The sequence below is a fragment of the Alligator mississippiensis genome, chromosome 10, assembly GCF_030867095.1.
Source record: "Alligator mississippiensis isolate rAllMis1 chromosome 10, rAllMis1, whole genome shotgun sequence".
NCBI lineage: Eukaryota > Metazoa > Chordata > Crocodylia > Alligatoridae > Alligator > Alligator mississippiensis.
The window spans coordinates 34038662-34062334 of NC_081833.1; the positions used below are offsets into that span (position 1 = coordinate 34038662).

The window sequence follows — 23673 nt, forward strand, 5'->3', positions numbered from 1 at the left end:
GGTAAATCTGTACTTGATGAACACCTGCTACCCAACAGGCCACTGGAAGGATCAGTGACACAAAGAAAGTAGCAATGTTTTCCCCCATTTATGTTCTGTGAACTTCCCATCTTGACAAGGCATTGAGAAACAGCAGCTTGAATCAGGTGCAGAGGCAAGCTGGCCCTTGTTGATTCTGGCCTTGCTGCACCTTGTCACCTTCATGTTCTAGCACCCAGCTTTTCTGATATCACTCCATTTTGCCCTGAAGCCCCTTGCTTCTCAAAACCCTGACCATATCTCATGCAAAAACTGTAGCATGGTTTTATGGCACAGACCAGACACACTCAGACCACTGTTCCAAAGCCTCATGTGTTTCTTCAACATCACCTGCAGTTCTTCACAGGAAAGGTAAACCAAGGCTTTTCTTTTACTCCACCCTTTGCCAGTGTCTTGCCTGAAATTGTGAGTAAACCAACTACACAATGCAGTATTTCTTTCTAAACTGGAGCATGTTTGCAACCACTGCCAACAAGCGGTATGTTGTGGCTCTTTGGTTAAGACCAACTGCTTACATGGCTTGCAAGCCCATCAGCATGGAGTGTCTGCAGCCAGGCATAAGGCTCTTGAGGACTTAGATGGATTTCCTTCTACTGAAAAGATGCTCACCCAGCCCTAGCCCTATGCTATGTCCACTTCCAGAGGGGTTTCCATGGAAGGATACGCTCTTGCTCTTGCTGAGAGCCAACTACTCTCTCCACGTGGCCCATGAGGGAGCTCTGCACAGCGTCCAGGTGATCAGTGAGTCTCCGCATCAGCTCCATCTGGTTCTGCCGTAGCTCAGTGAGCTCTCTCTGTTGGTTCCTCAGCAGAGACATCAGCTCATCCTGATACTCGGGAGTCACCTGTTTGCAGAGGAGACAAAAGGGCAGGCACTGGTGACACCACTGTCCACCTCACCTGTAATACAATTAGAGGAATGCAAATGCATAGACTTAAGGGCAATTCACCTTCACAGTCCATGAGCAAGTGCTAAAGTACCAACTTGACCTCTCTCCCCCCAGCAAGATTTATAGCCAGGCCTCAATGAAGCAAAGTGAAAATTCCACCTTCCAACAGGGTCAAAATTTTGCCCTAAGTAGCAGACTGATGAGCTGGGTTATGTTTTTTTTCCAAGGTCCTGCCATGCACCTTGCTGAACTAAAAGTTAATTACTCAGTAGCAAACCATTCCCAGCCTCCCCCAGGCTATTTATTTAATTCCAAGACCCGCTTATTTTATTTATTGATTTTTGCTTCCAAAACAAAATAGGAAAACCAGTCTGTTCACTTCTTCTTGGATACCTGGAACACTTACATGATTCAAAAGCCTTTGCTGTGAGAGGAGAATAAAGCCCTAGCACAAGGACAGGCAATTATTTCAGCTGGAGGGTTGCTTAACGAGTTTTGGTGAGCTGTCGAGGGCCACATGGGTAGCCCCAGCCCTGACAGCTGTCCCTGGGCCAGGCTGGCTCTGTGCTGCACCATGCAGGTCCTGGCCTTGCAGCTGGGAACCGTGCAGTGAAGCACAGAGCCAGCCTAGCCTGGTCTGTCCCAGCAGCATGCAGTTCCCCACTGCAAGGCTGGGACCCATATGGCATGGCACAGACTGCATTGTGCCAGGCCAGGCTCCATGCTGGCCTGGGCTGGAGGGGCTGTTCTGCTTCCCTTGTCTCTAGCTGCGGCTGCTGCTTCTGTCCCTGCTGCACCGCTCTGGGTGGGCAGGTGGGAAGCTTCAGCGATAGGCTCCTGCCCTGTGCATGGAGCTCTGGGTCCAGCTCCCAGCCACCTTCCATCCACTCTGCCCGCCCAGCTTGACGAGCAGCCCCTGTGCGCAGGCAAAGTGGGTGTAAGGCAGCCAGGAGCTAGAGCTGGATCTCCATGGGCTGGGCAGGAGCCTTCCGCTGAAGCTTCCTACCTGCCTGGAACATGCAGCGTGGTACAGCATAGCACAGCAGGAGTAGGACTTGCAGCAGAAGGCGAGGGGAGCAGAACAGCCCACCAGCCCCGACCAGCATGTGCAGCTTCCAGTGTGGCTGTTCCTGGTGCAGCTGCAGCCAGCCAGGTGCTGTTGTGCTCCCTTTGCCTCTAGCAGCCCCTTCTCCTCCCAACTCCTTCCCCCCTGCTGTGCTGCTCCAGGCAGGGGGAGACAGGGGGGAAACTTCCCCCCCCCAGCTGCTCCCACTGGAGGTGAGGGGAGCAGAGGAACATCCAGCCAGCTGCAGCTGCACTGAGAACAGCCCAGAAGCTGCATGCTGGCTGGGACCAGGGCTGGGAGAGTGCAGGTGTGGACTGCCCAGGTTAGGCTCAGCCCCATGTGGAGCATTGTAGGGGCAGCTGCAGGCCAGATCCAGCCAGCTGGCAGGCTGGATCCAGCCCACAGGCCGTATTTTGTCCACCCCTGCCCTAGGACTTGGGCAGCTGATCTAATGCACTTACATTGGCAGGTTGGGAAAGCCGTTCTGCCCTGCACTACCACTTGGACCAAATCACCAGCCACTTCCTCTAACTCAGAAGAAGTGGAGGCTATGGCCAGCCCTGCTCCTGGGGGAAGGGGAATGATACCAAATGTGTTTTCTCCCTCTCTCTCAAACTCTTTAACCAGGAGGGAAGGCATTTGATATTTTAAAGAGTGCAAGCAGCTGGTTGAGATCCAAGCATCTCAAGAACAGCTCATCAATTCCTAAAATGTAGCTCTTTCCCAATGGTGCTGGGAATGCCTCACTATCCCACTGCTAGTGCACTCAAAAGTGATGTGAGGAAGAGCAGTTGGAGCAGACACAGCTGTGGGCTGGTCATATGGTGAACACTGAGATCTAAATCAGGCATAGTAAGTAGCAAAAGGAGGCCAATGGTTTGGGAAAGTCTAGGCCACTCTCTCTCAAGCCAACTTTTTTCTGCTATCTGCAAGACAAAGATGCAAAGCAATGCTGAACTAGTCTGACAGGGTCTTGGCTAGCACTATTGTGCACAATGTCTGCCTGCTCATGCACAGTGTAAACCATAAGCTCTGCAGCAGAGGAAGAGATTGCAAAAGGAACTGAAATGGATTTTCTTTTAGTCATCAACAAGCAAGCTAACATGCAAATAGGAGAGGGAGAATCCATTCCCTGGGAAAGCAGCAATGGCTGCACTGTCACTAACCTGGTGATCAGATGATCGTGGGGACTGAGTCACATCCCTGGAATTTAAAAAAAGAATTAATATAACTAAGTGAATTACATATTTAGGATTATCCAGATCTATGGCTAAGACTGACCTTGCCTTTTGGTTCCTCCCTTTCACTCTTATATCCCACCCCATCCTTCCTGACCAGTGTCCAATACTAGAGCACTAGAGGGATACCATAGTCCAGGTTTGCATGACACTAGCAAAGTAATATCAACTATTACTTCTACCAATGATTAACACCCGAGGTTCTAGTTATCATGTTCCTCTCAATGAGTGTCTGAGACCGTGCCCTAACTGGGGCTGACCTTTTACTCCAAATATCACTCTGGACTTTTTATTAGTGTAAAAAGGATTCATAGATTGTAGAGTCAGAAGGGACCACAATGGATCATCATGTCCAACCCCCTGCCCCTGGCAGGAAAGAGGACTGAGGTCAGATAGCCAGGTGACTATCTAGCCTCCTCTTGAAGACCTCCAAGCTAGGTGATAGCACCACCTCTCTTGGAAGCCCATTCCACATCCTGGTCACCCTTACTGTGAAAAATTTCTTCCTAATATCTAACCTAAATCCACTCTCAACTAGTTTACACCCATTATTCCTAGTCACTCCCTGGGGTGCCTTAGTAAACAGCGCTTCCCCTATTCCACACTGACCTCCCCTAATAAATTTATAGGCAGGATCACATGCTTGCATTTTCCAGTCTTGCATTTTTTGCAATTTATTAATAAGAAAAATCCAATGCATGTTTTGAAAATGCCTGATTCTGTATGTAACGATTGCCTGGAATGCCTCCAAGTCTTTGGGTAAAGGCACCATTAGCATAGGGCAGCATGTCCTCAAGAAACAAACCAGAGAAATGACAAAATCTGTATGGCTCCCCCAAAACCACAAACCCACCTCTGAACCAAAACTTGACAGGAAGATGTGTATTTGTAGCTCACAGACTGGGTGATCAATAACTTTAAACAGTGTCCATTAAGCTGTCTAAAAAGGACTGGCGATGGGAAGGGAATGGTCTCTCTCAAACAGTCTCTTGGTTATAGGAGGAAGAGATGACAACTAGCAACTGAAAACTTTGGGTCCATGTTCTGCCTAATCTACCTACCCACAGGTCCAAATTCACCTATATAGCATCTGAGGACCAGAGAGCTACTTGTAGGGGTTGCACCATTTCCCCAGACATTAATCCAAGCCCCCTGACCAGTTGCCCTATTGGATTTGATTAGATCCAAAAGTCTCTGGTTTGTAACACTTCAAGCACAGGACATTTTGCATGGTTAAGTTTATACGTACAGGTGGGTGACAAAGGCCAGACATTATTGCTGAACATGTATGCTAGGGCAGCCTCTAGAACAGGGATGGGCAAAATGCAGCCCAGGGGCAGGATGCGGCCCACCAGGCCATTCGATCCAGCCTGTGGGGCCCCTAAAAAATTTAGAATATTAACCAGCCCTTGGCTGCCCGTCATGTGGCCCTCGATGGCTTGCCAAAACTCAGTAAGCAACCCTCTGCCCAAAATAATTGCCTGCCCCTGCTCTAGAATCCAACCAGAGTAAGGCTCTGCTGTGCTGTGCAAACAGGTAAAACAGTCCTGACTAAAATAGGGCACATGGCACTGGTCTGGAGCCAAAGGGTAGGAGCACAGCTCTAGCATTCCCATCTCCCCAGAATAATGAATTGGCCTCCCATGAATTCTTCTGAAGCCAAGCTTGCAGTCTGCTCCATCTTAGACCTTCAGTCTCACCTGAGAGGGAAAGAGAGAAACCGTTTCTACACCCCTGTGAAATGGGCACTGTCTGAATTTTCACTGGGGGTTACTGCTCCCCCACTACCAACAAAAGGAAACCCTGAGTTCCTTGCAAGGAGAAGGCACTAGTTCTAGGGCATGCTTAGAAAGCCTAGCTGCTACTGGGTTTCTCAGGCTGTGGCCCTGTGCTGCCAGCCTCGCAGCTGTCTGCATCCTGGCAGCTGAGCATACCCGTCCTCTTTCTTGCCCTTCCGCTTTAGCTTTGGGGAAGCCCGAGGGGATGCCTTGGCTTTCCAGTCCTTCACAGGCAGCCTCTGTGCAGATACTTTGGCACCAAATCCGCCTGATGTAGAAGCCAAACTTGCAACTTCATCATCATGGTCACTACGAAGGAACAGCAGGGGAGAGGACGTCACTTTCAATGTTGAAGAGCATTAGTTTTTGCCTTCTAGTGGGAGACGCAGAACTCTGCTTTATATCCACACTGACTGGGGCATCCCCATCCTGAGCAGCCAAGGGCTTTGCAGGCAAAAGGCAAAAACGTATTCCAACCTGATCTTTAATCCAAGGAATCTCCAGGGCTTGGCATGGAACACTCCACCTTGATCCAAGGTACCAGGTTGCACAGATCAATATCAATGGCTTCATAACAAAACCTACCGTCTCCTCTGCACTAAGCACCAGTATAGTCCATGCTGCTCTGCAGAGGTCTTTGGCTGTTCCTGATACATACCCCTGCTGGTGTGGAATTCTTGAATGCAACTACTGATCCTGCAGGGAATTCCTGCATAACATGTGTCTCTTGTATTGTTACAGACAAAAGGTAACTGACAGAGAGAGCAACCAAGGTAGAGTCCAACGACACTGTAAACCTTAGTACCTTAGGTGCATTTTAGCTGGCAGCCAGCTGTCTAGCACAGGCTGCAAACTTCAGCACCTAACTGAGTGTGGGGAACAACTAACCCTCTACCCACTGAGGAAGATTGACTCTACCAGGCATGCAAGACCAAGTAGTGGTGGAAGGTGGGTCATGAGCAGAGGATGGAAGGAGAGCTCACCAGCAACCCCTAGAGTTTGCCATCTACCTTGCTTTAAATTCAAGGACTGGGCTTCAAACTGTCAGTAGTTTTCACTGACAACTGGACCAAGCTTTATCCACCGGGCTCAGTAGGTTTCTATGAGCAACATGGCAAGTGTCTACCCTAGGGACTGTAACCTGAGCATTGTCAGAGGACTCTCACTAGTCACCAGGTCATGAGGAGGGCTGGATTGCTTATGCAACCTCTCTTAAGCCATCATCAGATGGCAGGAGGCAAAGCAGAGGCATTTCACACCACAGATGAAAGCTGACTGCAGATGAAGGCACGAACAAAGTCACAACATGAACAAAGTCCATGCAAGAAAGCGGAGTGCTCTGGTACCTTTGCTCTGCACTGGCATCCTGGCTGTCATGCTGTAGCAGGTGGTAGCTGTGTCTGTGATAGGAAGAGCTCTTGTGCTTCTCTTCAACCTCGTCCCTAGGGCTGGAGAAAGAGGGAAATGCCATTACAAAAGTATCTGTGCCCAATTATCTGCTCCCTCAACTTGCCACAGTGTAGCCCCCTGGTTTGAACCCACAGAGCCGGCATAGTCATATAACAGTCCCAGTCTGCCAGTAGGGACCCTGAAGGCATCAGAAATGTAGGAGCAACCAAACCCTAGTCCTTTAGGAGGGGCATGAAGGGAGCCCTAGCACAGCGGCTCTCCCCACCAAATGGGAAAGCTCCCAGTATACAGCTGTTGCAGGAGACCACCTTGGGCTTCACTGGAAGTAGCAGGATATCACAACCCCACTGGCTGGCACCTTTCTCTTTCCAGAGCTTCTGGCCTTGAGCGCAACATTGCAAGGCTTCCCTACTTTTCCAGGCTTCAGAGAAAGGAGTAGGTAGAGGAGAGACTGTTTAGGCTGGGGTGAATATGTCACCAGCTCTCCTGGGTGGGAGTGCAGATGTTATCCTTTTCATCGGGTTAGCAGCAGTTTCTGATGGAGACTGCACATCCTCTTAGATTGTAAGAGGAGCACAATTTATATACATGGCAATGGCCAGGAGCACTTTATGAGGCTCCTTAGTGCCACTACATGCTCTCTATGTGAAGACCTGCAGCTGAACTAGAATGAAGCAGACCTAGCCAACAGCAGAAAGGAACAGTCACCCTGCACACCCACAGGCCTGCACTGTGCAGAGAGCCAGAGGGGCCTGAACAAAGAGCTGGTAGAAACAGCTACCCTGGTATGGCCTAAGGCAGGGGTTGGCAACCCCCCCAACATGCATGCCAGAGCATGGCATGCAAAGCCATTTTGCTTGGCATGCCACAAACACCAGGGCTCTGGGCAGCTCCTGCTGGCCATGAAGCCTGGGCTGCATACAGTAGGCAGCTGAAAGGCTGCCCAGAGCCAGGGTTGGCTGCAGCTAGGAGGCTGCAAATAGCTGCACTGGGCTCCAGATCACTAGCACCACGGTGGTAGTGGCTGCACGCACACTTCTAGGCAGACAGCGGGGGAGGGGGCTGGGGCAGTACAACCCTGGCCCCTATCCTGCTTTTTGCCTGGAGGCATGTGTGCAGCTGTCACTGCCGTGGAGCCGGTGCTCCAGAGCCTGCCAGCTGCCTGCTACAACTACCCAGAGCCCAGGCCAGCTGTGGCAGGTAGCCAAGAAGCTGCAAACAGCTGTACTGGGCTCTGGAGCCATTGGCTGGGTTCTGTGGCAGCATTGGCAGCTGCACACCTCCCCCACTGGATAGTGGGGGAGGAGCTAGGGTTGGGCTGTCCAAGGCCCCTCCCCCACTGTGTCAGGAGGCACATGTGCACCCGCTACCACCACCAGCTCTGGAGCCCCTTGCAGCTGTTTGCAGCTTCCCAGCTGCCTGCCACAGCTGACCCAGGCTCTGGGCAACTACAGTAGGCGGTGGACAGGCTGCAAACACAGCTGCAGCAGGCTCTAGAGCCTAGATACCGGCTCCATGCCACATAGGGCTGGGATAGCGCCACCCTGGTCCCTTCCCCACCATCTGCCCAGAGGCACACACAGGCACTGCCATGAACGAGGATCCCCTGCAGCCTGCCCTGGACATGTCAAGTCAAGGCATGGGTCGGGATTGGGGTGTTTTTGGCACTCCAGCCAAAAACATTGCTGACCCCTGGGCTAAGGTTTTTCTATTCTAATCTCCCTTCCTGAACATGATTGCAAACACATGAGACAGAAAAGCAGTGCAAAGGCCTAGATTCAAAGGCTGGTTCCAATTTCTTACTCCCATGGCAGTCAGGATTGGAAAGACTGCAAAGGCAACACTCAGATGGTGAGTGGAAGGAGGGGAAAGAGAAACACCCATGGGTCACCAAGTCAATCTCTTCCTCAGGCAGTCATTAACCAAAAGAATTCCCCAAAATCACCACAAGCCCTCATGCACAACTACAAAGAACCAAATCCAAAACACGAAGAATGCTTCATAGTGCTGCCACTGCTCTCACACTGAAGCAACAGGGAAGCAGCTGGTTAAATACAAGCTCAGAAGATCTTGGAACAAAAGACCAGGCCTTATACTATGAAGGAAGGCATACTGTCTGGGTCATTCTGACCTAGTGGAAAAATTCCTTCCTGACCCTAAAAACTGGCAATCAGAAAAGCAAGACCCTCTACCCTTAAGTAGGAACCCCTGTGTTTTTCAAAGTCCCTGAAAGATGTTCACGCTTAATGGTGCAATGGGATCTGTTCCCTGATCCAACAATCATGCTCCTGTTATGCCATGTGCATGGCAGGACATGATCACAATCATGCCACTACTACTTGCCAGTGCAAAGAGCTCCCTCTGCACTGTCAAATAGAAAGCTGGGTGTCCTGTGAACCAGAGCAGCTCCTGGGACAGACAGACGGCTGACTGTGGGTCCCAGCCTTGGGATCGCATTGGGGCTAGTCCCAGAGACCTCTCATGCAGCATGGTGGGTACCCTCCCTCATGTTCAATTTAAGGCTTGATGGTCAATCATCACACACATTTTGTGGAATAATTTTGTGGCTTGCTTCCTATTTTATTGTGCCATTCATTTCCTGAACACATGGCTGGGTCACTATTTAAAATGCAATTAACTGACTAATTGTATTTTAAGCGTAACATCTACCAGGGGCCTAAGTACCAGCAGAAGCACTGGCACACTCCAATCAACCTCCCCTCCCCTGAGCCTCAGGAGTGTTGGTCACAGCAAGGAGTTACAGGCTTAAACCTGCTGAACTTTCTCAGAAAGATGAAGTGTACAGGGCCAGCCTTGGGAAGAAGAGATCCCCCTGTTAAGCAGAGGGCTGGGGGAAAAAGTCAGAACTTTTGCTCCAGCCACGTTGAAGGACCCAGACCTGCAGCGAACCTCAAGCAGCTACCTGAGCTTAAAGGATTCCTTTCTGGGACATGATTAAACACACCCCATCCTCATCCTGTGGATTTGCTCACAGGACAGAGACTTATCTGGTGCACTATCAGAATTATTTACCAAGTTACAATCTGTTTGCCCTATAGGGGCTGCACAGAGGCCACCACAGACACAACTTGCCCTACACAGCCTTTATTTCTAGTGATGATACACAACATGGAAAGACACCAGCTTGATTCTCAAGGTGAGTGTGCACTGCTGCCAGCCTGGCAAACTGAGACCCTTTGAGCTGCTGTGGAAGAGAAAAGTAGAGTCCATGCTGCCATTTTGGAATTTCTTGTAGACCAGAGATGTTCATTAAAGCTGGCCTGTGTCAGGGGAAAAAAAGTAATGCCTATGAATTCAGTATGCATGAAGGGGAAATGAATCACCAGGGCTCTGAAAACAAATGAGGGATGGTAAAGAGCATTCCTTGTCTGACCCTGAAACACCGGGTCACTGCCAAAACACCCACTGGGCAATGTCAAGAAAATGCCACCATGTAAAAGGATAGCAAGACACATCTTGCTCCTTACCTGTCTGCCATGCTGTTCCTGGTTTCTCTGGTGATGTCAGGAGCTGCTGGCCACGGCTGGCTCACAACACTGTCAGAAGAAGCATTTTCCTGAGTTAAAGCAGTCTCCAGCAATGAGGGAGTGTTCAGTCTGTCCACCTCCACAGGCGCCATGTCCAGGGAGTGGTGGCTGTGCTCGGAATTGTGCCTGTTTCTTGGAGACAGCAAGTGCAAGGCCGAAGCAGCTGACGCCATGCTGTCTGCATGGTGGTTGGGCTCCAGTACCTCTGCAGGGAGCCCAGTTGGGGCTGCTGCAAAGCTGCGTTGCAGGGTCTCCGAGGCAATCTCTGGGATATCTTGAGACATAGCAGTGGAGGCTGAAGAAATTACATCTGGGGAGCGCTCACGGGTGGGAGAAGCCTGGGGTACCACAAGGGGCTCCACTTCCTTCAGCTCTAGAGAGAGAGGTGGATTTCCAGGTGCAACCTGACCAAAACAAACAAGCCAATCTTCTTCATAACAGAGAGACCCAAAGACTCAAACAGATGTTGCACTTATCCTGGGGTAAATCCTAAAAAAAAGTTTCCTAGATGAGAGGTAGTTCACAATTTATCTTGAGATATTGCAAACTTCATCTGTACAGATATTCCAAGGTTGCATCACTGAATCAATGGCAGAAAAGCAGCATTGCAGTCAGCTGCTCACTAAATGCTGATTACAAGGGCAATGTGTGTACACACCAATCCTGGAATATGTTTGTTCTGGGACAAACATAGGCACAACTTCTTCAGAGACAAATGCAGCATCTGTTCCTAGCCAAAGACAAACAAGCCTTTTCAGGAACCCTCAAAGCTCCACAACAGCCACTGGGACTGGTACCACAGCAACATCAACCCATCTTCTGGAATGGGAGGTAAGAGCCACGCAGGGGGCTCTACTCACAATACTGCTGTAGCTTTCTAGGAGAGAGCTGTTCAGGAGTCAGGCAGATGGGGAAGAGGGTCTCTAGACACTACTGCCAGAGCCAGCCCTAGGGAAAATGGCACCCTGAGCGAACTTATATTTTGTCCCCCACACCCACTTAGCAACACTCAGGTGGGGCAGAGGTGAACAGTGCAGTCCAGTGGGGAGGCAGAACCACCAGCACTGCTTGACATGGCCTGGCTCCCCCTAAGCAGCAGCGGGGGGGTGTTGGGCTCGCAGGCTGGTTAGTGTGGGCAGCTCTGCATCCCTCCTGGTTGTGCTCTGCACCCCTACCCCACCTGCCTCTGCCTGCAGCAGTGCCTTTGACTTGGGGGGGGGGGGGTGTTGTTGGGCACTGGAGTGTGTGGTGCCTCTTGACCACAGCACCCTGGGCAGTTATCCACATCGCCTACCCTTTAGGCCAGCTCTGGTAACAGCTAAGATTGTATCTTGCTCCCATTCTGCTTCAGCCCAGTATCACAGGAGTAGATGTAAAGCAGGAGTCTGTCCTTTGTGTCATTTTAACTCTGCCAGAAAGAACATTTACTGGCTAATGGGTTTGCATCTGACCCTACTCACATAACCAATGTAACTGATACTGGGAGGTTGCTCAGGCGAGTGAAATGTAAAGAAATGCAGGACTGGGTCCAAGACTTCAAGCCTCCCACTAGACAAGGAATATGTACAAATTAAAGGACTACTCAACTTGAGTTCATTTGAGTCAAGATTTTACAACAACTGTTGTTACAACATTGATGTTCTCCAGAACTAAAAGATTACTCCAGCCTTGGGCTTCAAATTATAACCCGTTTTACTGGATTTTTCAAATATAGGCAGGAAGATAAATGCTTTAGAGTAAGCAGACCCCCAAAGACAGGCAGAAGCAGACCTCACACTATTCCACTCAGCTTTAGATATAAACTAGATGCCAAAGGAGCCAGATTCTTCTAAGGGCCTCAGTGACAGTGTACACTACCTAGAGCATTTCCTACCAATCAGCAACCTGGCTCTCTCTGGTGATGACAGGACAGGAATAATGCTGCACTAGCATTTCACAGCTATGCTTGATGGTTTTCAAAGTTCTTGCTGCCTTGCTGTCTTCGTAATGCTGTGACCAACAGCATCTTCCAGCCAAGGATATGATCCAATTCCGCTTTCCACCCAACAGAGCCAGGGTCAGATATAGAGGAGATCAACTGCATCCCAGCTGCCAGAGGAATGAGGAATAAAAGAGGAAGAGCTACCATATGCCCAAGAGGAAGTTGCACACAGAGCTCAGAGCCTTACCGGGACAGGTGCCTTGGCAGTCAGTTTGTCAGGGAGTCCAGGGATAAGAACAGAATGGTTTCTGGGACTGGTCTGGAGACTGCTACCACTGCTGCTCAGTGTGATGCTGGTATCCAACTGCATCTTTGGGTTCAAGGTCAGGTCTTCAGATGGCCTATGGCTGGAAGAAGTGGAAATGAGTCAAGAACCAAACTTATTTCATAAGGCAAGACTGTGCAGAGCCCTTGAACTAAGGAATTTGTATCTCCTCTACACTGAGGTCAATACAGGACCCTAGTCAGAGGGTCTCCTAAGGTTCCTCAAATCCTAGCACAGCTCTAGGGTTCCTCCCAAGACCTCACCAAGCAGCCAACCTTTCTAGATTAAGAGGACTGTGAAGGCCTTGTGCTTCACTACAAATAATGCTAGAACTTCATGGTCAGATTTGGAAGAGACCCTCCAAATTCTCTAGTTCATCTTCTGCAGGGTGCAGAGGTAAGAGGAGAACAAAAACAGCCAAGCTAGTCCCTGTGCTCCTCTCTCCCGGCCTAAGCAATAAGGTTTCCACCAACTAGTTCAGGAGCCTGATACACCTCACCACTAGGAAGCTTTTGCCCAACATTCAAGCCAAGTAAGTGTCTCTTGATTCATGTCATTTTCTTTCCCTCCATCTGCCAGTAATTCCTCTGTCCTTTGGTACCTCCAGCCTTCCTTTCCTTGTAAACAGTGCCATCCCTTTGGGAGAAGCACAGAAAGCAACTGAGCTGTGGTGCAGCAGAAGAGTTCCTCTGAGACAGGAAGCAGAACACTATGTCTCTGCACCGCTCCCTGTCTCCTGGGACCCTTGGCAGAAAGGCAGGCTCACTCAGAGCTGCCTCGGAGATGCATGCAAACAGATGACCACTACAGGCAACCTGGGAATTCAAATTATTTCTAATTCTGGCTTCAGGCTCCTTCCTTCTTTTCCTTCCATGCAGGTGGGGGCCAGTTCTACTGGGAAGGATATACGACTCTGCACTCTGCTTACCTGGACATGGCAGCATCATTGACAGAAGTGCTGCTCATGGCTGTGACTGCAGTCAGGGAACTAACACTGCTACCAGGTGACACGGTGATCTAGGGCAAAACACATAAGCGACACAGTGCATTGGTAGGGACTCTGCAATTAGCCTTCAGGTGAATAAGGCTGGGCTCTACAGTCCCACCAAAGAGCTTCCAGGATACAACAGTGTACTGGGAACAGGGAAATGTACTGGATTTTTATAGCTGCTATATCATAGTAGTGCCTGCAGCACCAGTCAAGACCTGCATCCACTGCTCTGCACATGTCAACCTGAGAAGGACAGTGGTAAAAATGCTCTGAGAAGCACCTCTGATTCTAGGCTCAAGAGCAGCAGCTTGGGGCATCCTCAGGGCATCCCTGTCACCTCAATTCTGGGGATGATGCACGCAGAGTAGTAGATAGGTAGGGATTTATTTTTTTGGTAGTTAGACTGAGGACTCACAGTATAGACAGAGCTTACGCTGCATGGACAGCAGCCTAAAAAGCATCTCCAGAGCCTTCTGTAGGGAATTCTGTATAGTTTACTCCTCAGTTTTGTATTAATACAGAGCAGCATAATCTGCCACCAAAACAGATCAGCACATTAAAAGATTCAATGGGGCCATCTCTATAAACACCACACAAGCAAAGGTGCCTTCAGCAGAGACACTCATTCTGCATGCGATGAAGCACTGAAGGGAAGCCAAAGGGTCTGTTCCTCCCCATTGCCACGGCAAAGCTCCCATACACAGGTATTTCTGGAGAAGTCTGAGAATAAGAGCTATGCTCACCCAAACTTAGAAAGTGCTCAGTCTAATCTGCTACTACCCTTATCCATCTCCCAACTATGCTAAATACCAGAATGTGGGAGGGCTTGTTTAAAATATGTCTGCCAGCAATGCAGATTGGAGGAAGGTTCCAGGAAGCAGTTCTACATTAGAGATGTCTCAGATCCAACAAAACCTGGACCAATTTGCCCAGCAGAAAATGAAATTAACATAGTAGCTGTTTCCTAATTTACAGCTGTGCTCTCTAGCACACATTTCAATTACCTAGGCCCCTGTGTACTTCGAAGATGTCAGGGGGTGACACATCAGGCCCTAGAGCTATCAGCCATTTAGAAAATGGAGACACCTAAAAAAAAAACAACACCACACTTGCGTCTCCAACACACACTAAAAGCTTGTTGTGCCATGGTGCAAGTTCTCCAGCACCTAATAAAACTCAGCAGCTCAGCGATCAGCAGAATGCCATGCACGTCGGGATGTCTGGTGTCTCCCCTTTGCTCAGCTAGTGGCAGTACAGACAAGTTCGAGAAAATATACCTAAGCCACTTCAGAGATGAACAAGTCTCAGTGCAGAAGCACTGAAGGGTGCCCTTGCCTCCAAAGCTAAGTAATAACTAAGAGGTAAGAACACATCTTTCTGTCCACCCAAGTAAGTGACATCTATTAATTAGCAGAGCCCCCTGCTGGAGACACAGCATATGACAACAAAAGCCTTTTGCCACCATAGTTATGTCAACCTCTCCAAATAAAATATGCAAAGGCAGGGAACAGTAACCTACAGGCTGCAGAGCCGCAGGGCTTCACCTGTACAGTGGTGGCACGGGGGATGGGGGTGTAGCGACAGAGGCAGCAGCACAAGCCCCATAAAAGTGGCATCTCTCCCCTGCCATGGCTGGGCAGGAGTTTCCCTCACCCTAAAGGCCCATGCAGGAAGTCTCTTGGAATCAACCTATTTACTTGATTTCTCTGCTGCTCTGCCCAGAAAGCTTAAAATAAAAGCAGGTCAATAAAACCAGATAATATAAATAAAACATTTTTCAGACAAACACTCCCAAAAATAAACCTGCCTGCTAAAAGCCTGCCCAAATAAACTCTTACAGAGATTCCTACAATTTCTAGACTTGGGGTCCAGTGGGCCTCAAGGTGGGGAGGGGAAGATGGAGGGGAAGGGGGGAGGAGTTCCAAAGCTGAGAAGCAATTACTAAGAATGACTTCCCATATCTTTTTGCCAAGCAAACCTGGCACGCACAGAACTGAGAGCAGAAACTTCTTGGTGGAGATACTACATCTCCAGCTAAAAAGGGTTATGCAAAGGCTGGATTTTCAGAAGCTTTAGCAATAGGCACACCTGTGCTTTGTATTTTATTTAGACTGTTGGAATCATCTAAGCTTCGGAGGAATTTACCTAATAATATATTATACCCTGCTCCTCTGGTTACCTGCTGAAGAGATGTGCTCGGGGTCATGAATGCATCTGGGGTCATTAGCTTGGGTTTGGCATCATTTGAGAGAGAGAGAAAGTCTGCAGGCACAGGCAGGTCTGAAATGCGCCGTAAGTCAGACTGGGAACCATGTATGGATCCCTTCTCTGATCCCAGCCCTTCTGTGCCCAGGTCAGCCAAGTGGTCTGGAAATGCTGCAGAGACCAGAAAAAAAAAAGCTTTATTAAATAGCTTCCATGAAGTTCAGACTAGGAGAGATTTATTCTTCCAAAGCATTGGCTTATACCATTGCTGTCCATTCTGGGCTCCATAAAAAGAACCAGGAAAGCCCATGGCCTACTTACAGTCAAGGACACAAGCAAAACCCAACTGGATCATTCAAGATTACAGAAGAAATGCATCATCTCTCAGAGCTCAACATGCTATTCATGTAGCAGTTCCATACTCTGCTGAGATTTTTTTATAACCAATCAGACTCCTTATACCCAAGTTCAGAATTCATGAAGAAAGGATTCCAGAAGCCCAGCAAGCTTCCTTTACAACATCATCCTGCAGTGCACAGAGCTACACACAGCAATGACAAGCATATGCTGACAAAAAATACTCAAAGCACAATGCAGCTCTGGCTAGAACCCCTGCCCAAACACACTCACCAAAATCTTCATGGGAGCCATGGGAGGGTATTGATGCAGCCATATCTGGGCTATGAAGAGGCTGGAATCGGATCTGTACATCCTGAAGGGCCCTGAAATATTCAGACATCCTTAGTTTATGTATTGCCAACAGAACTGAAAGGGTCTTGGAGGGCTTAGTGGAATATACTTTAGTATCTTCTGCTTATGAAGGGCCAAGCAGGAGTTCTGCAGTCAGTGTTGCCCCTTATCGAGCTGAAGGCCCCCTACTGTATACTCCATATTCAAAATGCCAAGCTGTCTGGATTCAAGCCAGGTCACCAAGTTCTGGCCCCCAAGTCATTAGAAGTGGTCAAATGTAGAAGTATTCACACTTATACCCTATGAAAAATTCCACAGCTCTTGATGGCACATAGAGAAACAAAAAAACCTAGTGCTAGTTCCCCACACAGCCCTGCAAGACGGCCTCCTGTGCCCAGAGTACTCAAGCACACACAAAAATACTAGGAGCCTCTATTCTTCCAAGCAAGTTTCAGATTAAGCAGCAGAGCTTGCAGCACATGCATTAACAGTCATTAATTATGCCCCAACTGCAATTAAGTAGCAACAAGTGAGACTCAAGTTTTCAAGTTACTCTTCCAGGTCATTGCAGGAAAGAAGGAAAGTGTATATATGCAAGAATGGGACCAAGGACAATTATCCATAGTAATACCTATGGGTACTCACTTGGTGTGGACACAGAAGAGCTTGATCAGCACACCTGCTGCGGATTCAACAGCCCCAGCCCCCTGAGCCCCTTCTGGGAAAAGGACAGAAAAGAAAAAAAAATAACTGAAATTCATCTCCTCAGGCACAACTAGCACAATAACAAACCTACACAAGTGCAGACCAATCACTGCCCCACTACTGGAGCATATCAACCCCACTGATCTGAACTCTTTCTGACCCTCTCCTCATTTCACTCCAATGCTCTATACTCATTTAAACAGGTCCAAAAACTCTAACCTCATTGCTGGGTAGAGAGAGGTAAGAACAGGGACTGGTAAGTATATTTGCTTAGCTACTGAAAGTCAGACCCATGCTCCAAGTAGCAGGCTTAGAAAAACAACCCAGCTCAGTTCAAAAAGGTCAGCTTACTTAATGAGAAGTGAGGGGCTGAAACAGGAAAAACAGAGAAACACTCCCTATCCTGTCCTATGCAGGAGGTCAGACCCGAATACAGCAGGCAGTGCCATGAATCAAGGCGACCGTCCCAGGCCCAGTGCTTTGGGGAGCCCTGCAGAGCCAGGCAGTGGCACAGCAACTTTGCGCTGCCACCAGCTTCACATCCAGCCACTCAGCACCCCCCTTTCCCCTAAATCCCCTGCCAAATCCGGTACGTCGGGCCACTGCCACCCCGCCATCAAATCTGTTGCCAACTTCCTTGTGTCCAGGGATGGGGCCACGCATAGGCTGATTTGCCCCAGGCCTCGCACCCTGCTCAGGCCGTCTCTGACAGCAGGCCTTAAAAAGTCAATGACAACTCTTGAGTCTTGCCAACAACTTCCCAGCAGTAACTGCTGCTGACAACCACCAAAGGCTTCATACAGTCTAGCTCTGAGGAAAGCCAAAGACATTTTAAAGAAAGATCTGCCCAAGCACTTTCAAGATAATCACCAGTCCAGGGATATAAATATCATTTTTTAAAAACTATCTGTTTAACCTTCCTTAATTAGATCGGTTAAATGATTACTCCATTGCACATACAGTACCTAGTTTAGTGACCTCCACCAGAAACAGTCCCAGCTCCACAGCCCGTTGTCTTCACCATGCGTCTGGCACTGCATGGGCCCCAGGCCACTAGCAGGGAGCTGTGGGCGGGGAGCGATGGACATGGCCAAGCCACTAGGAAGCACTGCTCAGCCGCAGAACTACAGCTTCCCCTTGTTCCCATAGGCAGGGGCTGGAGCTATAGACCGCTTCTGGGCCCAGGGCCTTCTCACTGCAGCAGCGAGACTCCCAGCACCCCCACAGTGGCAGGGCAACGAGCTCCCTGTGCCTCCCACTGCATTTGTGCTGTTGTGGCCTGAACCTGAAAGGCTCCTCTGTGCTGCCCCGCCAAACCCTCCCCAGTATGTCCTGGGGGAAGGAGGGGCCTGGTCCCAGTGGGGCAGCCTTCACTGGACATGCTGTATCCTTCCCCCTCCTGCCTGTGGCACTGGGACCTTGTGGGGCCTGGCCCAGTCCTGAAATAGGGCTGAGCACACAGGCTGGCTCAGCCTGAAGAGGTGCTGCGGCAGCTGGAGCAGGTGGCACTGGGTCTGAGGGGTTGCTGCTGGCCCTTTGTGCAGTAAGCGCAGCCCCAGGGCACCCCTGAGTGGCAGCACTGCAGCAGGGATCCGGGGGCAGCATTAGGGCTGCAACAGCACCCTCCCAGTCTGGAGCTGCTGCACCACAGCCCCTCAGGAATATCCTGGGGCCACACTGCACGAGAGGCCAGCGGCAACTCCTTACACCCAGCGCTACTTTCTCCAGCTGCCACAGCGCCTCCTTAGGCCAAGCCAGCTACACGCTCAGCCCCGCCTCAGGGCTGGGCAAGCCCTGCATGCCCCCAGCACCACAGAAAGGAGGGGAAAACAGGCAGCATGCCCATGGAAGGGCACCTCACTGAGACTGGACCCCCTTTTCCTCCAGCAAACTGGGGAGGGCCCAGCTCACTAACGTGGAGGATCCTTCTAGGTCTGGGTTGCGGCTGGAAATGCAGGGAGCCCACTGCCCTGCCAGGGCCCCAACACAGTGGGAGGGTAGGGAAACTCACTGCAGGGTCTGGAAGTTTTGCTGTTGTGGTAGGAAGGCCTTGTCCAACACTTGTGGGGAGGCCTGTCACTTCTGTCCCTCCCTCACCATGGCAGTGGGGTCTGGGCACAGAAGAGGTCCTCAGGTCTGGCTCCACCTGCAGCCCCAGCCTGAGCCCCTGTCCATGGGGATGAGGAGAAGCTGTGGCTCCACAGCTGGACAGCACCCCAATAGCTTGGCCTTGCCTGCTGTCCCCAACCTGCAGATTCCCATCAGCAGCCTGGGACCCACGCAGCACCAGTTGCATGGTGAAGACATAAGGGGCCAGGGCATTCCTGCTGGAGGTCACTAAACAATAAACAGCAAGCAGTAAACAATATAAATATAACTGTCATTTAACCATTTACATCCCTACAGCAGTCACTGCCAGAAAGACCTTCTGTGTCTTAGCACATGGAAGGTGGGATGGGGAGGACTGCTGACACCAAGGTCCTGCTATCTGGACACCAGAAAGGGATTCTGAAAACCCAGGCTTCTGGCTCTTAGCTCTGCCCTCAACAGCTCTTTGACCTTTGCAAATCATTCCCTTCACCCTTGCCTCAGTTTACAGCAGTACAAGGGGATAACAATATATTCTTCGTTTGGGAAGCAATGTAAGCTGCTGCTGATGTAAAGCACTGAGTTTGCTATTATAATAAATGGAAGGAAACTCATCAGCCGTTTACTACACAAATGCACTGGCTGTCTCCTACTGCCGTGGCTTTCTTAGGCAGTCTGTCTGTATCATTAAAGCCATCTTTTTAGCTCTGACAAATAAGAGGCAGCAGTAAGAAGAAAAATAAAACTGCCACATGCACTGATAAACAAAGGAGCAGGGGTTAGTTCCTCACAGGACTCCGCACATCTGAAATGAGCATAGGTGTCTACAAAAAAAACCCCAAACCTTGAAAACAGCCCTCAGAATGACAGCCCCAAAGATGGCATCTTCCTTCCTGCTCTGGAGGACAAGTTTCTTGCTTCCCTCATTGCTGCAGGGCCCCACTCTTTGGGGAACCCGTCTCTCTCCGTTCACAGTTCAGACAGGGATGGGGCAAGAGCTTCCTCTAAGGCACTGCACCTCACCCTGTTACATAAGTACCTGTAATCCTGGCATGTTTTATACTCGCCTCATGCCTCTGCAACCCTCCAGCAGCACAGGTAGGGAGGGGCAGACCAGCTCTTGGACTAGGCATTCCCTTGGGTACCTCTTCGGACCTCAGATATTAGAGACACATGCTTCACCGAGGCAAGTGCACATTAAAGACGCATTCATACCACCTCCAGATGCTCTCCCTGATTTATGCAACTTCACACCACACTACTTGGGCAGGAGCTCCTTCTTCAGACTTTAATGAGATAGGGCACATTCCAGAAGTGCACCCAGAGAATCCACTCAGGAATCCACAGCCTAACCACGTGCCCAGCCCCTCTTCTCCAATACGTGCACTTTTTGGCAGGTCTGTAGTGTTCTTTACCACCAAAACCCTACTCAGTGGAGTTCCCACAAATGTCTCAGCTGTGGCAAGAGTTTTGGAAACTCTCCTCCCTCTCCACCCCCAGATAGAAAATATAGTACAGTCTCTGCCACTAATGAGCGACTGGTCTCAAAAGGAGCAGACTGCCCTTTGTTACTCACCTACACTAAGGGAGTCATTTTCCTCTTCAGCTAGCAGGACCTCAGTGTGTCTTAGCCGGCAGCGACTCACTGCCTGGATGCCGAAGCTCAGGACTGGGTGGGTGAGGAGGAACTCTGAAATGGAGCTGAAGTAGGCTTTACCTTCTTCCTGGTTCTGCATCAGCTCCATCACATACAAGACCTAAGAATATAAAAAAAAGCCATACAGGGTTTGATTGCAGGTTCATCTACCCGAGTGTCCCGTCTCTTTCAGTAGCACAGAGCAGATGTTAAGGGGGAAAGTATTTAAGCAGGGCCTATCCAGACTAATTCATGCCCTGCCCCTCTCCCCTTATGATTTCCAGCATTCAGAGGCCTAGAAAGTCTTAATCCTAAAGCTGCAGTCCTAGTTATTGTATACAACACTTACCAGTGGGCCAGTCCTCCACAAATTTGTCCAAATCCCTTTTGAATCTGATTGTATTATGGGCTCTTCTGCTGTGAAAGCAGAAAATCAGGAGCCAGTCTAAGTCACTGGGACTTTGCACAGCAAACTGGCAAGTATAGGAAGTCGGTCCTGCTAGTAACCCCAAAAATACTTTAAGTGATAGGTAACAAGGAACAAAGTCTACCTCAGCTATTTGAATCTGGAAAGAATCAAGAGAGCTCCTTAGGAGTTCTTCAAAAGCCACTGTTAACCTTACCTTTAATAGGCAGATATGCCTCAGATGCTGCACTCCAGCATGCCATGCTCAACTTGCTTGAAACAAACAGGTTCTTTAGATCCAAGAAGAGCAATGAAAACTGGGATATGTAGTTTTCACATGATCAGCATCAACAGTAATCTACAAATCTAGGTGTCTGACACTCAGCATGGTGCCATAATGCCATGTTTGTGCTAATTATCCATGGGCTCCTACTAAGCTGCCAGTGCAGAACCCCTACCCCACATTACTTAGCAATAAATTTTAATTGGCTTTAAAAACTCCATGTAGCCTCAACTGAGACACACCTGTCTCCTGCAGTAAAATGGGTGGCATGCATGCAGGTCTGAGGATTCTGTCCAAACATAGCACATCTTGACATAGAGATCCTTTACTCCTGCTATGGATATTAAGACTGGGCATGACTTGTACATTGGAAATCAAATATGCCACCATTACCGGTACAACACCAAGAACAGGACCTTCAAAGCAGAAGCAGAGCTTTTGTTCCTAATTAGCAGTGAAGCTGCCAAGAGCCTGGTCACTTGGTATTGCTCTCTGTGGCTTCACTGAAAACAAGTGGTTAAATCTGAAAAGATGCTTCCTGCCACCACAGTACATGACAGAATATACCAGATCAGCCATCTCATCTCTGAGGGCCCTGTCGCCAGCTGGGCGTTCTGGGAGGAATTCTATGCCTTGCACAGGGCTCCTCAGGAGCCAAGCAGCAAAACTGTCACTATTCTTTACCTTACAATGAAACTGTTTGCATCAGCCTTTGTATACATTTCAACAGTGAGTGCAGGTAACCCTGACACAGCAGCTGTGCACAATTTAATCTCCTCTTCCTGTCTACTATAGCTGAAGTAGCCAATAGAGTAAGAACCACATACCTTTCTCTGCACATCACTCAGTATCAGGTATTCAGCAGAGAGGTCCAGGCAGACCTTCAAACTTGGAAGAACGGTCATGGAACTGAAGATATCAGAGGAAAACCTGGATGCACAAAAGGGAATACACAGAAAGTGAGAGCAATTATTACAACAGGAAGACAACACCTTCAAACTACATTAGTTGAACAAAGTACCGGTTTAACAAGTTGGCCAGATATTACACTGTACAGACACCAAAACAATGAATCCCTCAGAAATACTTAGAAAGGCTACAGACAAGAGGTTAATTTGCAGGAACAAGACCTATTTCAGGGGCAGGCAACTATTTTGGCTGGAGGGCCACTTAACAAGTTTTGGCGAGCTGTCGAGGGCCCCTTGAGAACCATCTTGGGACCAGAAGTCCCACCCCCAACTCCCCCCCCCAGCCTTTGCTACCAGATGTCCCTCCCCTTGCCCTGGAAGTACTCCTTTTGGGAGGAGAGGGGGGCTGTCATCTTGGAACAAGAAAAAAACAAATCATATACTTAAAAAATATATCAAACATCTACTATAACATATTTGAATTTTATTTTTAAAAAGATTTTTGCTCCTGATTTGTGTATGTTTGCATAGTGCATATAGAGGCGATTGCATAATAGTTAAAATACAGCCTTACACTTATATATTGTGTATAGGAGGGTAAGGGGGCATAAGTGGGGGGGGGTGTGGGATGTGTGGTTGGGGAGTATGTGGATGTTTATAGTAGGCTGTGGGGGGGGAAGGGAGGGGAGGAAAGGTATGGGTATGCTGGGTGGGGTATGTGGGGAAGGGTGGGTATGTGTGTGTGGGTCTGTCCCGTCCTCTCAGCAGCATGTGGTTCCTGGCTGCAAGGCCAGGACCCATGCAGCATGGCATGGAGCCGGCCCAGCTCATCCCCTCAGCAGCACGCAGTTCCCCGCTGCATGGCTGGAACCCATGTGACACAGCATGAAGGGGACAGGACAGGATGGGATGGGCTGGCTCCATGCCATATAGGTCCTGATCAAGCAGCGGGGAATCGCATATTGCTGGGCCAGCCCCATGCTGGTCCTGGCCTTGTAGCCAGGAACCATGTGCTGCTGCAAAGGGACTGGCCGGGCCGGGCTGGCTCCATACTGCACTGTGTGGTTCCCGGCTGTAAGGCCAGGACCCGCACAGCACAGAGCCAGTCCAGCCTGTCCTGGCAGCATGCGGTTCCCCTCTGCAAGGCCAGGATCAACACAGCACGGAGCCAGCCCAGCCTACTAGTGCATTAGAATTCCAGGAGCCATGGGAAGCCCCATGCCATCAGGCTGGGCCAGCTCCGTGCCTCCACATGGTGCTCCTGGCACTCTAGCTGAGAGTGGCCAGTGGGCTTTTTTTGCTTGCCCCTGACCCATTTTGTTAACCCTGAGAATTAAAAACCTTTAATGCAAGGACTTGCAGTGTCCTAACAAACGTGCCACATTCACAGAAGGGTGGGTATATACCAATATAACAAACCCAAAATGCACTTCACTGTGGGTCATGGAAGGGAAACTGCAGAGATGGCTCTTGTGAAATGTATTCATCCACAAGAGCTAGTCTCACAGTCTGTAATCCCTCAGCAGAAAGGAAGAGAATGTGAGAG

General features: G+C 49.5%; 1 protein-coding gene across 3 annotated transcripts in view; it reads right to left on the reverse strand.

The window, feature by feature from the left end:
* Nucleotides 1–23673, reverse strand: part of EDC4 (enhancer of mRNA decapping 4) — a 65062-nt gene that overhangs the window by 12037 nt on the left and 29352 nt on the right. For 2 of the 3 annotated variants that reach the window (XM_014599273.3, XM_059713628.1), the window contains exons 11-22: nucleotides 22047–22149; nucleotides 20471–20651; nucleotides 16747–16819; nucleotides 16042–16133; nucleotides 15386–15582; nucleotides 13144–13232; nucleotides 12138–12297; nucleotides 9910–10373; nucleotides 6358–6459; nucleotides 5168–5320; nucleotides 3162–3198; nucleotides 704–884 (exon numbers count right to left, since the gene is read on the reverse strand). In XM_014599273.3, the coding sequence (XP_014454759.2) occupies nucleotides 704–884; nucleotides 3162–3198; nucleotides 5168–5320; nucleotides 6358–6459; nucleotides 9910–10373; nucleotides 12138–12297; nucleotides 13144–13232; nucleotides 15386–15582; nucleotides 16042–16133; nucleotides 16747–16819; nucleotides 20471–20651; nucleotides 22047–22149 (1832 nt within the window). The remainder of the gene's footprint in view (nucleotides 1–703; nucleotides 885–3161; nucleotides 3199–5167; nucleotides 5321–6357; nucleotides 6460–9909; nucleotides 10374–12137; nucleotides 12298–13143; nucleotides 13233–15385; nucleotides 15583–16041; nucleotides 16134–16746; nucleotides 16820–20470; nucleotides 20652–22046; nucleotides 22150–23673) is intronic. The other variant, XM_059713629.1, reaches the window with a different exon arrangement.